At 37.9% G+C, this 14,588-nt stretch overlaps 2 protein-coding genes and 1 pseudogene across 3 annotated transcripts in view; 2 read left to right on the top strand and 1 right to left on the bottom strand.

Annotated features, from left to right (window-relative positions):
* Window positions 1-18: 18 nt before the first annotated feature.
* On the bottom strand, window positions 19-8,284 carry LOC127639420 (DNA-directed RNA polymerases I, II, and III subunit RPABC1). 2 transcript variants are annotated; one of them, XM_052121430.1, is made up of 7 exons: window positions 8,036-8,284; window positions 3,413-3,587; window positions 3,199-3,314; window positions 2,644-2,724; window positions 2,456-2,514; window positions 1,520-1,598; window positions 19-983 (listed from the first exon to the last, which is right to left on the bottom strand). In XM_052121430.1, the coding sequence occupies exons 1-7, from the start codon at window positions 8,267-8,269 to the stop codon at window positions 918-920; spliced, it is 810 nt and encodes a 269-aa protein (XP_051977390.1). In that variant the 5' UTR covers window positions 8,270-8,284; the 3' UTR covers window positions 19-917. The 2 variants fall into 2 exon arrangements, with proteins under 2 accessions (XP_051977390.1, XP_051977391.1); XM_052121431.1 differs by lacking the exon at window positions 8,036-8,284 and adding an exon at window positions 3,759-4,020 and having other exon boundaries at window positions 48-983.
* LOC127639421 (phospholipid hydroperoxide glutathione peroxidase-like) lies at window positions 5,100-10,897 on the top strand (annotated as a pseudogene).
* A 2,823-nt stretch (window positions 10,898-13,720) lies between these two features.
* LOC127639551 (phosphatidylinositol 4-phosphate 5-kinase type-1 gamma-like) overlaps window positions 13,721-14,588 on the top strand; it is a 30,498-nt gene continuing 29,630 nt past the window's right edge. The window contains exon 1 of the mRNA XM_052121618.1: window positions 13,721-13,977. Within this exon, the coding sequence (XP_051977578.1) occupies window positions 13,863-13,977 (115 nt within the window). The 5' untranslated portion in view covers window positions 13,721-13,862. The remainder of the gene's footprint in view (window positions 13,978-14,588) is intronic.

The following is a 14,588-nucleotide window of genomic DNA, read 5'->3' as shown; positions in this document are numbered from 1 at the left end:
TGGTGAGTTTGCCCCAGACACAGCCAGTCGAGTGGGAGTGGAATACTAAATTCAGGACAAAGCCAGGGTTTGTTGAAATGCAATGAATTATCTTATGAAAGATTTTTTAATATATAATCATTTTATCTCAAATTGCTGAAGACATTTCTCTTTTGAATCGATGGTTTTTAAAATACTTTATTTTACAGTGGTACACAATATTTTTAGGGAAGTTATGATGGCATATTGTATCATGAGATAATATACTTGGGTGTGACGTTGCAATTTCTCATACATTTTATCTGTTTGTGCTTTTTAATAAAGAAAATATGGATTATTTCAAAACAACAATATATAAATGTTTGTAACATGCAAAACAACTGGACCATTTATAATGCTTGTATAACTATGGTTGGTAAGATATTTGCATCACATGCAAATTACATTTGACACCACATCACCAATGAGGGAGGGTTTTACAGTTTGAAACTCTAGTTCATAGTTATGTTGCACTGATCGACCATGTGCATACTTCCCTCTTTTCATTTAAACTAGTGACTATGGCTTTCTGGAAGAAGGTGAGTTCTCTTTCTCTATCTAGAACATTTTATAAGCGTAGATGATACATTTAAGTATTTGTTTATACATAACTTGTCAGAGTAACAATTATTTATTGAGAAAAGGAATAAAAATGGTTCGAATAACAGGGCTGATCAAAGCTCAGTCTGAGAAAATATTACAAACCTGTTAAAAAGATCAAACAAGAGTCTCTAAAAACCTATGAATATCATCATTCTACAACTACCATAAATAATTACGAATGAATGAACCTATATAGCAACCACTGTAAAATTACCACATTTTCATATTAACTCAAGACTTCATAACATTGCTGTAGTTCACCAGAGGCATTTTGGCAGATATTACTTTCAAAACCATTACTGGACCAATCTGTAAGTGATGTACCGCCCGGCCGTCTCACTAGGTCTGATAATCTTAACAACCTGAAAAACAGACAGGACTGTTAAGTTAAAGGCATAGTTCACCCAAGCATTAAAATTCTCTCATTTACTCTCCTTTATTCCAGACCAGATGTGTATGACTGACTTTCTTCTGCTTGCACAAATATTTGTATCACTTCTAGCTGTAACATTATTTTAACCACTCACATACTTGCATATTGCCACCTGCTGGTCAGAGATGAGAATATATAGTAAAGCACTTAAATATAGAATTTGCTCACCCACACCTATCATATCAGTTCTGAAGACATGGATTAATCCACTGGCGTCTTATGAATTACTTTTGTGCTTTTTGGAGCTTCAAAGTTCTGTTCACCATTCACTTGAATTACATGGACCTACAGAGCCGAGATATTCTTCTAAAAAAAAACTTTGTTCTGTGTAAAAGTTAAACACATCTGGGATGGCATGTGGGCGAGTAAATAATGAAACTTCTCATTTTAGATATTAAGGAAAGAAATCTGAGATCTCGTTAAGAATTTCAGAGATGATAACTCAAGAAAATTGGATTGTCCTACCTGGCCTCTTTTTAAGCCGAAGTATCGGGCCACAGGATCCCCTGCTTGAATTCTGGGCAGCTGGCTTTCCTTTAGTTTACTGTAAAGCTGGTTAAGGCTACAGTACATTTTAAATTTAGTCATTTAGCAGATGCTTTTATCCAAAGCGATTTACAATTGAGACACCTAGCAAGCAATTTGTCATACAAAGTTTAACAACATCTGCAGTATAGGACTGCCAAGTTCTCACAGTGGCTGGAGTTGTAAAGATGCTAGCATAGAAGAAAAGCATAGCCAAAATTGTTTTTGTTTTTTTGTACATTAAGTGCAATTAGCGTGGGTTGGTTAAATGCTTGCAGAACAGATGTGATTTCGTCTGGTTCTTGAATGTTGAGAATGTAAAAGCAGATCGTGTGGATGTTGGACATTCATTCCACCACAGAGGAGCAGAGAATGTGAACAATCATGAAATGGACTGAGCCTCTTTGTGATTGGATCACCAGGCTCATTCATAGACCTGAAGAAGTTAATTGAAGAGGTTGCGGTTCCATTGATTGTCCTGAAAGCCAGAGTCAAAGCCTTGAAATTGATGCGGGCAGCTACAGGTAGCCAGTGTAGTGAAATCAAAGAGTGGGGTAACAAGCCCTTTTTGGCTGATTGAAGACGAGACATGCTGCTGCATTCTGGCCCAACTGCAGTGGCTTAATTGTGTTAGCTGGAAGGCCAGCCAACAGCACATTGCAGTAGTCCAGCCTTGAAATGACCAGAGCTTGGACCAGGAGCTATTTAACATAGACAGGAAAGGTCTGATTTTCCTGATGTTGTAAAGCATGAATCAATAATAATCAGAAATAATGCTTTCACAGAAAGCTGTCTGATTTCACCTTGTATGCTAACAGACGTCAATGATAACCTTACACCAAAACAGGAACTCAAGTGTCCTTTACAAAAGGATACTACCGCGCCAGCAGCTCGGTCACTTCCTCTTTAGTCATCACCATGTGTTCAGGAACAAGCTGGGAGGAATCAAGTTATTATTGCACAGAAACCACTGCGACAAAAATGCACCACCTGTTTTGGTATGAATGTCAAACTGAGTAGACAAAAAAGGCTAAATGTTTCAATTTAAAAGGCAAGTTTCTCACCTCGTGTTCGGTAATGTTGATTAGAAGCTCCTGTTGAAGGAACTGCTCAAGTATGTACTTCGGTGCCATGTCTACCAGAGACTGAAATATTAAAACCAACACACAAGTATGTTATTAGCAAAGTCTTTTTCAAGGCAAGTCCACTCGGCCTCCATCTTGGGAATGCTCCTGGGCAGTTATTTTCTATGTAAACAAGCAGCATGAATCTACAGCTTATATCTCCTTGAATGGGGGAAGATTTAAATCTCCAAAACGGTTGGTCAATATTACGATCAAATACCATTGTTGCTGGTTTAAAAAATGTTAAATAAATTGCGCTGCTTTAGCTCGGATCACGCAAAACAAAAAAGCTATTTTTCAGGTTGATCGGCTCGAGTTGACCGACTGCCGATGTATGTATCTAAAAGCTGATTGGCTCTTTTACCTGTAAGGCGGGACTTCCGTTTCGGCAGCCGCCATATTTGGCGTTCCAATTTTCACCCTTCATTTTAATGCAAGTACTCCGTCTCGGGCTACACGTCTCTGTTATTAAATAGCTAAAAACCATTTCCTTACCTGCTTGGCTGATGGGGTCATACCCATCTGGACTACAATAATGGCCCGTGTGATGTTCTCCTCTTGCATACGTTGGCAGTACATCTTTATTGTTTTGATGCCAACCTTCGGTTCCTCTGAAAAATAGATCCAGTATGGTACGACCTTCTTAAATACATCAAGCATTCCTCAAAAGTTGTAATGGGTAAGTTTACCAAGAGTGTAAATAACATACCAGGGAAGAACACAAACATCTGGTCGGTTGGATCGTCGTTGTGGGCGACTAGAACCGTGAGGTCTGTTCGTCGTGGTCGACCCTCACTGGGTTTGTCTCCAAACTGACTTCTGAACTCCTCAAGAGTCTGATCCAATTCATCTTGAGTGACTAAATAACCACGATCATGACAAAGCTGCGCAGAGGAATGATATGTATTATTATATAAAATATTAATACTTATCCGTATTCTATTTGGACGCTTAATACGTTCTAACAAAAAAGCACTAAATTTAACTGATAAACCGTAACAGACTTGTTGTCTGACCAACATGAAATAGCGCACTGTAAACACATTTTCTTTTACCTGCATTATAGTTTTTCTGATTTTCCATAATCTGTAAGTCTCCTCCTCGTCATCCATTTTGAGCTAAAAAAAGTGGTTTTATAGAATTATAACGATCAAAACAAGAGCTGGCTGATTTGATTCTCTCCCCACGTTGTTTCCCGTTGCTTGCGCATGTATATGACGTCTGAACACCAGAGATCTTCTATTACTGTAAACAAATACCTCGTTTTTTTTAACCAGTAACGGTGAACTAGCGTGTTACGACAGAGTCAACATTTGCGGATACTACACAAATGAATGGAAAGAGCCGTAAACTGACACGTGTCGCAAAACTGTTCGCGTCTTTTCGTAAACGGCAATTCCACCGTAGTAAACTCCACATATAGTTCACTCGAAATTGATTGTTTAGTATAAAACTTGTTGACAATTAGCAGACAGGTGGTAAAATTCATTAGGTGATGTTTCCTTACATCAGCAGTTTATTCAGCACTCTCAAGCATCTACTCCATAGGCATCCATTCTAAAACGGACTCTGGTCTCCTGGCAAGTGTAGCGCTGCGTCAAGTATTGCTTTTATTAACCTTGTTGATAATTAGAAGGGCTCTGCTTGAACTCCTACCAAGGGTGAGTCTACAAGATTAGCAAAACATAACGCATAGCTACACTGACGGGGAGACCAGAGGCCATTTTTTTTTTTAAATGAATGTCTATGGATGAGATGATTGAGGACACTGAATAAACTGCTTTTGTGAGAAAACGGCTCATCACTAAGTCATTTGACCGTCTTTCCGCTAATCTTCAACATGTTTACACTAATCGATCCGTTTGGAGTGAAGTATTTGTGAAGTTTACAACGATAAAATTGCTGTTTTATAAGAGAAGAAGCGAACAATTTTGCGACCGTTATGTATCAGTTTACGGCTCTCCACATTCATATGTACTGGTATCGGCAAACGGTGGTTTACTGTCGTAACACTTCGATCGCGGTTCAGTGACGTCAGACCCATTATATGATTTGCTTAGAATACTCACGTGATCCAAGCTGACCCTTACCTATGGTAATGCCGTCTAGGTTGATATGCAGTATAAAACAATCTCTGGCCTGAATATATTGTGCACTTGCAAAATAATATATATTGTTTTTGTTTTTAAAGCTCATGTATTACAAATCACGAGCCACACATATCTGGCACACCTTACTATATTTTATAACAATAACCATTATTTGCACTGTATTATTTAACATCTTTATAAATTACTAAAAAACAAAAAAATTGTAGCCGTTTGTTTAAAATTTACATGACATAAAATCTACTAAAAACATGTTAGATTGAGTGTGTGTGTGTTTGTTTGTGTGCGCGCGCGCGCGCGCGCTCTAGATTAGTGACGTAACATTTAATTTTAAACAACAAGCTATTTTGACTTTGCCAAACGAAAAGCGCAGAAAATGGGTTTTATCCATCGTCTCTTGTTGTTCGGGGCTTTATCAGGCAGCGGAATCATTGGTGCAATGGTAATATACAATCAAATGCATCTTTAACTTGAATTTGCAAAACTGTACCATATTACGTAATCTGTTAAAATACGGAGGTCTTTATCGTATCATCCGTTTACACAATCAGTAATATTGTGCAAGACGAGAGGTCAAGTTTCACTGTATTTAAGTCCTTGTTTTTATTATGATGGAACTTGTTATCTGTTGTATCCATAATACATCCATGACACAAAGTACTATAGCAGTAACATGGTACACAGATCGTCATAACATGATGTATGCCAAAAAAAACACAATGATCCTTTATGGTGCTATTTTGTTATTGATAATATATTAATGTTCATGATGTTATAAAAATGCAATGAATGCGATTCAAAACATTATTTTAAACACCTAACCCTCTAACCCAAGTATTCAATTTCTACATGTATTTCAATCTCATCAGTGTACAGACTCCATTACAACTTGTTTTGTACGTAACTGTAGCTTTATGTGTGCTAGTTAAGATGTGGCTTCATTATACTTAAGCAATTAATGATTCAAATGTAAACCTTTCCCATTAACTTGCATTGTTAGAATGTTCATCATTCAAAATCAAACCAACAGTGATGTGTCTTTGTAATATTTGCATACTTTTTTAAAGTGATAGTTCAGCTAAAAATGAAAATGCTCTCATCATTTACTCCCCCTCATGCCATCAGAGGTGAACACTAAATACTTTTCTTTTTTTTTTTTTTTTAAGAATATATCATCTCTGTAGGTCCTCACAATGCAAGTGAATGGTGACCAGAACGTTGAAGCTCAAAAAACACAAAGTCAGCATAAAAGTAATCCATCAGACTCCAGTGGTTTAATCCTCTTCTGAAGTGATATGATAGGTGTGGGTGAGAAACTGATAAATATTGTAGTCCTGTTTTATATAAATCTCCACATTTGACCAGCCCAGACAAGTAGGTGGCGATATGCACGAAGAATGCAAATTTGCAAAATCACAAAATAAGAAAGTGGAAGTGGAGATTTATAGGTACAGTAGTTAAAGGACTACAATATTAATCTGTTTCTCACCCACACTTATAATATCGCTTCAGAAGACATGGATTTAACCACTGGAGTCATGGGTTACTTTTATGCTGCCTTTATGTGATTTTTGAGCTTCAAAGTTCTGGTCACCATTCTCTTGCATTATAAGGACCTACAGAGCTGAAATATTCTTCTAAAAATCTTAATTTGTGTTCTGCAGAAGTAAGTCATACACATCTGGGATGGCACGAGGGGGTGTAAATGATTTCTTTTAGAAATCGTTTTTGCGTGAACTTTGCCTTTAAAATCAATATTGTGTAACAGTAAATCTCTCTTTTTGTATTTGGATTCACAACCTTTCTAACTATCATATATCTTGTTATAAAAAAAACACTTATTTTGCTGCATTGCAAACACTTGTATTTCCTTTAGAAAAATGCATTATATACTTATCTAGCCGACAGGCCAAGTACCAACATGCTTGAACTCACGAATGCCAAGCTATCAGGTTGTGTAAGATCGTCACCCAATGCCCCATGACCTCTGTGCCTCCAGTATCACAGCCCAGATAAAGGATTTATTGTCCAATCCCCCACATGTAGCCTGTAGTCAGCACAAATCCAGCCTATAGGACAGAAACTGCCTCTGTGTCAAGTTAATATTTATTCTGAGCTCTATATATGCACTGTTTTCTATGTGATCCCATCTTAGATGGTTTTTAGTGAGTAAGGTTCTTACAGTCTTGAAAGACCAAGAGGATTTACGCTTAATACTCGGCCAGCCATTTCAGTTGTACTGAAAGGCAGCCATGCATTTCTTGGGGTCCGCTGTCCTTTTCTCCCTAGTGTTGCAGACAATGGTAAGAGATGCAATAAAACGTTTCAGTGTGTCAATATGAGTTCTGTATTAGCAGTTATTAGAAGTCGTTACAAACAATGTTATTGTGTTTATATGCGTACAGTATATATTCAAATATATCCCACAGTTTACATCAGCATTTTTATTTATTTTTTTCAGTCTTCAGGGCTAGAGGATTGGCAGACGGCCAAATCTATTTACGAGTTCACAGCCACTGATATCGATAACAATGAAGTTTCCCTGGAAAAATACAGGTAAGAAATGCAAATCAGTTTGTTAGAATTACAGTTTGTCAAGAAATGTTTGTCCTTGATGTTCTTATGAATGTAATGTCAATCATTTTGGACTGCTAAACGAATATCATATGTTTTAGGGGAAAAGTTGTCATCATCACCAACGTTGCTTCAAAATGAGGCAAAACTCCAGTAAACTACTCTCAGTTTGCAGCAATGCACGCCAAGTACGCTGAGAACGGTTTACGCATCCTGGCCTTCCCATCAAACCAGTTTGGCCATCAGGTGCTTTACACTTACAGTACATACTGAAATAAGTACCAATGCTCTTCTCTTAAAGGGGTCATGACATGGTTTTTTTATTGTATTATTATGTTCCCTTAGGTGCAATTATAGTATTAATATATTTTTTTTTAAGAAAAACTTTTAAAATCTAGTGATTTATGACCTTTTCCCACCCTGTTTCTCATCCTCTGATTCAAACAGTCTGTTTTGGGGGCGTTTTCCATTTAAGACTTCAGTGTTAACGCCCACTGTTATGATTGGCTAACGTCAGTGCCTATGTATCAATTATTGACGCTCCCAGCCAGAACAATATGCAAGTAAACTAAGTAAAAACACTGTGATTATTCATAGTGAATGAAATTGCGCTTTAAAAAGTAGTTTAAAGTTTAAAATAGATTACTTACAGTTTGCGTCGTCGTTGTTCCCAGAATAGTCGGCACGGACTTATCTTTGAGCAACAGTCTTCTGGCAAAGCCAGCATCATATTGAGATTTGTTCTCAAAACAGTCATCCTTAAAATGACTGGGACGTCCATAAAAAATAAACTGCATCCATTTTTCCCTGACGTCTGGATCTTTCGGCAGCTTATTCAGAGGTTTTGTTTGACCACAGCCAGGAACAGCACATCTGTGTGGCATCGTAATTTTCCTGTGCACAAGTAGTCTCTGTCAGAGCTCGCTGTCCATCGACTGAACACTTGTGAGGCGACGGCGATACTGAAATGAGCGTAGTTGTCTTGAGCTGGAGGCGGTCATATGCAAACGCTGTTACGTCACTTCTAACCGACACGTCACTTCTAACCATGAATCCAGAACGAGCTGTATTTTGAGTTTGATTAAATAAATGATTCGTTTAGAATGGGGAGGACGTCTTAAAATATTAAACTTGCAGGACGTTTTAATGATACAAAGACCTCTTATATACCAAAAGATCAAGGCAAATTTGGTTTCTCATGTCATGACCCCTTTAAAACTTTAAATGCCCCTAGACGCTACCAACAGTAATGATGTTTTAGCAGCAGGATTTTCAAGTCTTTTACGTTAAAGGGATTGTTAACCCAAAAATACCTCACCTTCATGCCGTCTCGGATGTGTATGACTTACTTTCTTCTGCAGAACACAAATGAAGATTTTTAGGAGAATATTTCAGCTCTGTAGGTCCATAAAATCCAAGTTGAAAAAGGACCTAAACGCAGCATAAAAGTAATCCATACGACCCCAGTGGTTTAATCCACGTCTTCTGAAGCAAAATTATAGATGTGGGTGAGAAACGGGTCAATATTTAAGTTATTTTAAACTTTAAATCTCTACTTTCACTTTTTCTTTTGTTTTTTTGGTGATTCGCGTTCTTTGCACATATCGCGCTCTGTTGGTAAGGGAGAAGAATTTATAGTAAAAAAGGAGTTGTATATGAATCTTTTTCTCACCTATACCCATCATATCACTTCTAAAGACATGCATTAAACCACTGGAGTCATATGGGTTACTTTTATGCTGCCTTTATGTGCTTTTTTGGAGCTTCAAAGTTCTGATCACCATTCTCTTTGCTGAGATATTTTCTAAAAATCTTAATTTGTGTTCTGCTGAAGAAAGTCATACACATCTGTGATGGCATGATGGCGAGACAATTATGAGAGAATTTTCACTTTTGGGTGAACTATCCCTTTAAGTTCTTATTTATCTTATAATATATCTTTTTGGTATTCTCAGGAACCAGGATCCAATTCCCAAATCAAGGAATTTGCCAAGTCTTACGATGCACAGTTTGATATGTTCAGTAAGATTGATGTCAATGGGAATTCGGCCCATCCTCTATGGAAGTGGCTGAAGGAACAACCCAATGGCAGAGGATTCCTTGGAAAGTGAGTTAATGCCGAATGATTCAAGTAGATGCTTGCATCGTTGGTTCCTTTATGTGATATGTGTAAAGAAATATAAATCTGATTAAAATACTATTGTTTTTTTTTAGTGGCATCAAGTGGAATTTCACAAAGGTAAGTGCACTTTCTCTTACAACTCCTTAATTGGGGCTTTTCATATTAATTACATGTTCAAATTATTTTATTTTATCATTAGAATAGTTTAATGTGCTATCTGCTTATTTGTGTCTTTTTATCCCCCAGTTCCTCATTGATCGTCAGGGCCAGGTTGTGAAGAGATATTCCCCATTGCAAGATCCAAGTGTACGTTTCTATTTAATTTAGATATTTTTATCAGAATGTTTTCGCACTGAGTTATCTGTTATAGATAAGATACAATCCCTTGTCAAAAAATCCAAAAGGAATGCTAATTGCATTTCTATCATAACTTGGACCCAATGCTAATGCAATCAAACAAGAATCATCTAAGGGGCTGTTCATCATGAGTGGGGGCGGAATAGCCCCGCTAGATTTGCCTCGAGCATCACCAGAAACTTCTGATGCCCGCACCCTGACTGACAGCGAAATGATTGAGGGGCATTCCACCACCTGGACTGACACTGACGTGACCCACCTTAAACATACAAGCGCCCTACCAAAGATTGCATCCTAGCACCAGCCTTTCTGTTCACATAACACGTTTGTGTCTTTGACCGCTGCGTAGGAGATACTTGCGCTCTGTTGTATTTGTTTTAAGCGCAAGAACTTGTTCCGTCTCAACATGAAAAACAATCCAAACAGATCCTATGGCATCAACTGAAATTCAGTTGTTTTGAAAGTTTTCAGTTTTACTCAGAAGGATCTTATTTGTTTCTTGTCTGATCCCATTAGAATTGGTTACAAATAATTTAATTGCCATTTTTGTTTATGATAGTGATTGAAGCTTATACTAAACAGATGATTCAATTGTCAATGTAATATGGCTTAAAAGTTTTTACATTTTAAATTTAACTGCAAAAGAAATAAATAAAAATTGTAATTGTCACATTTGTTTTTCAGGTGGTGGAGAAGGATCTTTCCAAATATCTCTAAACCGCATCATTACGTGACTGTTAAATGACCTCGTGCTGCCCCTCCACCCCCCTTCATTCTCTTCTAATGACAGCTGGGTATCGGTGATGTCGTCTCATGGACTAATGATGGTTTGTTTTGAAACCCTCTGAGGAAAAAAACAGACCTGATGCATTTGGCGTGCAACCCCTCCTGGGAGCATTATCAGTGCCCAGCCATCAGTCTGGAGAGATGCCCCTGGAACTTCCCCTGTGCTTTTACATAAAAAAATACATTTATTTAGAGCAAAATGTGTAGTCATAGTGTAACATTTGTAATAAACAGAGACTCAATCTCACTTTTGTTGGTGTTGGTTTTTAATGAGCTAGTATATATATATATATATATATATATATATATATATATATATATATATATATATTTAATATTCTACCTATTATCAAAGAAAACATTGGTCTTAACTGCTGAAACTGAGGGATTTAATTCTTAAAGGGGTCATGACATGTTTTATTTTTATTGTATTATTATGTTCCCTTAGGTGCAATTATAGTATTAATATATTTTTTTTTAAGAAAAACTTTTAAAAACTAGTGATTTATGACCTTTTCCCACCCTGTTTCTCATCCTCTGATTCAAACAGTCTGTTTTGGGGGCGTTTCCATTTAAGACTTCAGTGTTAACGCCCACTGTTATGATTGGCTAACGTCAGTGCCTATGTATCAATTATTGACGCTCCCAGCCAGAACAATATGCAAGTAAACTAAGTAAAAACACTGTGATTATTCATAATGAATGAAATTGCGCTTTAAAAAGTAGTTTAAAGTTTAAAATAGATTACTTACAGTTTACGTCGTCGTTGTTCCCAGAATAGTCGGCACTGACTTATCTTTGAGCAACAGTTTTCTGGCAAAGCCAGCATCATATTGAGATTTGTTCTCAAAACAGTCATCCTTAAAATGACTGGGACGTCCATAAAAAATAAACTGCATCCATTTTTCCCTGACGTCTGGATCTTTCGGCAGCTTATTCAGAGGTTTTGTTTGACCACAGCCAGGAACAGCACATCTGTGTGGCATCGTAATTTTCCTGTGCACAAGTAGTCTCTGTCAGAGCTCGCTGTCCATCGACTGAACACTTGTGAGGCGACGGCGATACTGAAATGAGCGTAGTTGTCTTGCGCTTAAAGCGTAGTTATCTTGTGCTGGAGGCGGTCATATGCAAACGCTGTTACGTCACTTCTAACCGACACGTCACTTCTAACCATGAATCCAGAACGAGCTGTATTTTGAGCTTGATTAAATAAATGATTCGTTTAGAATGGGGAGGACGTCTTAAAATATTAAACTTGCAGGACGTTTTAATGATACAAAGACCTCTTATATACCAAAAGATCAAGGCAAATTTGGTTTCTCATGTCATGACCCCTTTAACATAATTGAATACATTCTCATTAATAAGTTGTCTGCTTCATTGAACACAAATGGGGGATTTCAAATTTCTTTTAATTTGCTTTAGTAAATGAACATTTATGAAACATACTTGCACTTTGTCCAGTTATCAATATTATATGGAAATAGTCTTAACATTTAAAGCAACAATGTTAGAGGATTATTTAATTATATGAAATATAATTTAGAACATTATTTAACTATACAGTATGTAACACACTGATGCTAGGTCTATGTATAAAAATGATTGGCCTGTGTGCATTAATCAAGCAGCAAACACTGAATCCAACCAAACAACACAAGTAAAGGTGCAGACCAATAATGGGTGTTAAGTCAGTGGGCGTTTCCAAACATGATGGGCGTTTCTAAACTACCCAATGAAAAGAGGGAATCTCAATTGAGTAACCAGTGGGCGTTTCCAAAGATGGGCGTTACTTAACTATCCAATGAAATAAGGGAATCTCAATTGTTTGAAAACGCCCACTGATTGGGAAAAGCCCAATTTTGTTCTGCAGAGACACAAATCTCAAACAACCAGCCGCGCTCCCGTGCTTGCGTTGGAAAGTCCGATTCATTTTAGAGAATCGGTTCGTTTGTTTGGCTCGCTTGAATGATTCAGATTCATACGTTTGATTCAATGTTTCATTTCAGTTATCACTCAAAAGTGGTCCCCGAGGTCCTCACACGGGATTTTACGTTATCAAAATATATGTGAAATATTTAAAGTGTAATAAATGTTTCAATACGTACTGCTGTAAATCAGTATTGTTTAACGTAATGTGTCAAAAGCTGCATCCTTAACACAACTTACATTTATTTCCAAACTATGTTCAGACAGAGCGCATTTTAGCATTAAAAAAGCGAGACAAGTAGCATGCGAATAAAACAGAAAGTCTAGAAAAGTTTTTATTTAAATTTTTATGTTGACGTTCTTTTTAAGCTGACATGACGCAAAAAAAAAACACATTTGGAGTTAAATCACATTTGTGTTCGTTGTGCCGTTCTTTACCGCAGAACAATGGTCAAACACATCAGTCTATAGTGCACGTTCAAATAGAAAAACAACTAATAATAGCTCAGCGAGTATTGAGGCTGACTACCACCCCTGGAGTCGCAAGTTCAAATCCAGGGCGTGCTGAGTGACTCCAGCCAAGTCTCCTAAGCAACCAAATTAGCCCGGTTGCTAGGGAGGGTAGAATCACATGTAACCTCCTTGTGGTCGAGATTAGGGGTTCTTGCTCTCAATGGGCCACATGTTTATTTGTGCGTGGAGAGTAGCATGAGCCTCCACATGCTGGGAGTTTCCGCGGTGTCATGCACAATGATTGTGTCAGAAGTGGAGGCAACTGAGACTTGTCCTCCGCCACCCGGATTGAGGTGAGTAACCGCACCACCACGAGGACCTACTAAATTGTGGGAATTGTGCATTCCAAATTGGGCAGAAAAGGGGATTAAAAACAACTAATAAACAGCGGAAATAGATGCATAAACAGCAGCAAAAATGTATTTAATGTGAATATATCACACTCTAGTGAGCTTCCTACAGCATTTTTGGACATCATGGCAGACTTTGAACGCCAGTGGCGCCCAAAATGCACAACTGAACGATTTACAAACGCTTCTGTGAATCGGCTCAATCGAATCATTCAAAATAACCGGTTCAAAAGAACGAATCGTTCCCTGTGACTGCTCAGTCAGATGAGAGAGGACCACGACGCACAGGGACAGCCCTACAATCTCCCATATATTTTTTATCAGTTACTCAAATTCAAATAGACTAGGAGGGAAGGTGTATATATTCGCGATCATCGGTTGTCAGGGCTCTCGTGCGGAGGATTCATCCCGGGATATTGAATGGAAGCGGCAGCTGAAGGGGCGGCAAGCCTGTCTGTTGAGGCCGGGGATGGGAGCCCGTTATCCGGGGCAGCAGCATCCGAGGACTCGGGGATGGCGGGCGGGATGGACTCGGGTAAAAAAAAAAAAAAAATTGGGTTTTGGTTTTTAAGACAGTTCCAGAAAGACATTAGATTCATACAATGTCATTGCATTTCTTAAGCGCATATGCACTCGAGGAGAGCTAGCTGAACTAGCATTCATGCATGGATAAGGGACGTTCATGCATGTGATTTACCATCCATGCATTATGTTATTGGGGTTCACGTGCAGCTAGAGAGAGAGAGAATGCCTATATGCCTATATACAGTAGTTACTTTAACATGTTGTCACCTGGTTGATCTGATATGACTGGTAGAAACTAGATTAATCGACATAGTCTGCATAGTAGTGGCACTGATAGGTGACAGATGGTATTATGGGGGATTGCTTGCAGGTGAGATGGGGCAAAGGGTCGTGTTGGATCAGTCCAGAAGAACTGGACTTGTGGATGTGCATGTGGAATTTTGCTGGAAAATCAAATTACATGCTGCTTGCATCAAGGACTTACCACATGCCAAACTATGCAATACGTTATCTTTGTCTTGCATTATTGTAACATCAAAACACAATCTTCTCTTCTTTCTTAATAACTTTTGTTTAAAATAGTTTGATTAAATATAACAAAAAATAATCAGATGGTAATAC

This window comes from Xyrauchen texanus, chromosome 48, assembly GCF_025860055.1.
Source record: "Xyrauchen texanus isolate HMW12.3.18 chromosome 48, RBS_HiC_50CHRs, whole genome shotgun sequence".
In the NCBI taxonomy this organism is placed as follows: Eukaryota; Metazoa; Chordata; class Actinopteri; order Cypriniformes; family Catostomidae; genus Xyrauchen; species Xyrauchen texanus.
This window is presented reverse-complemented; position numbering and strand designations above follow the sequence as displayed.

Coding starts and splice junctions, on each gene's coding strand:
- LOC127639420 (XM_052121430.1), bottom strand. CDS start 8,269: ATGCCACACAGATGTGCTGTTCCTGGCTGTGGTCAAACAAAACCTCTG. Junction 2,725..3,198: donor TGACCCCATCAGCCAAGCAG/GTAAGGAAATGG, acceptor TTAATATTTCAG/TCTCTGGTAGACATGGCACC. Junction 984..1,519: donor TCGGCTTAAAAAGAGGCCAG/GTAGGACAATCC, acceptor TCTGTTTTTCAG/GTTGTTAAGATTATCAGACC.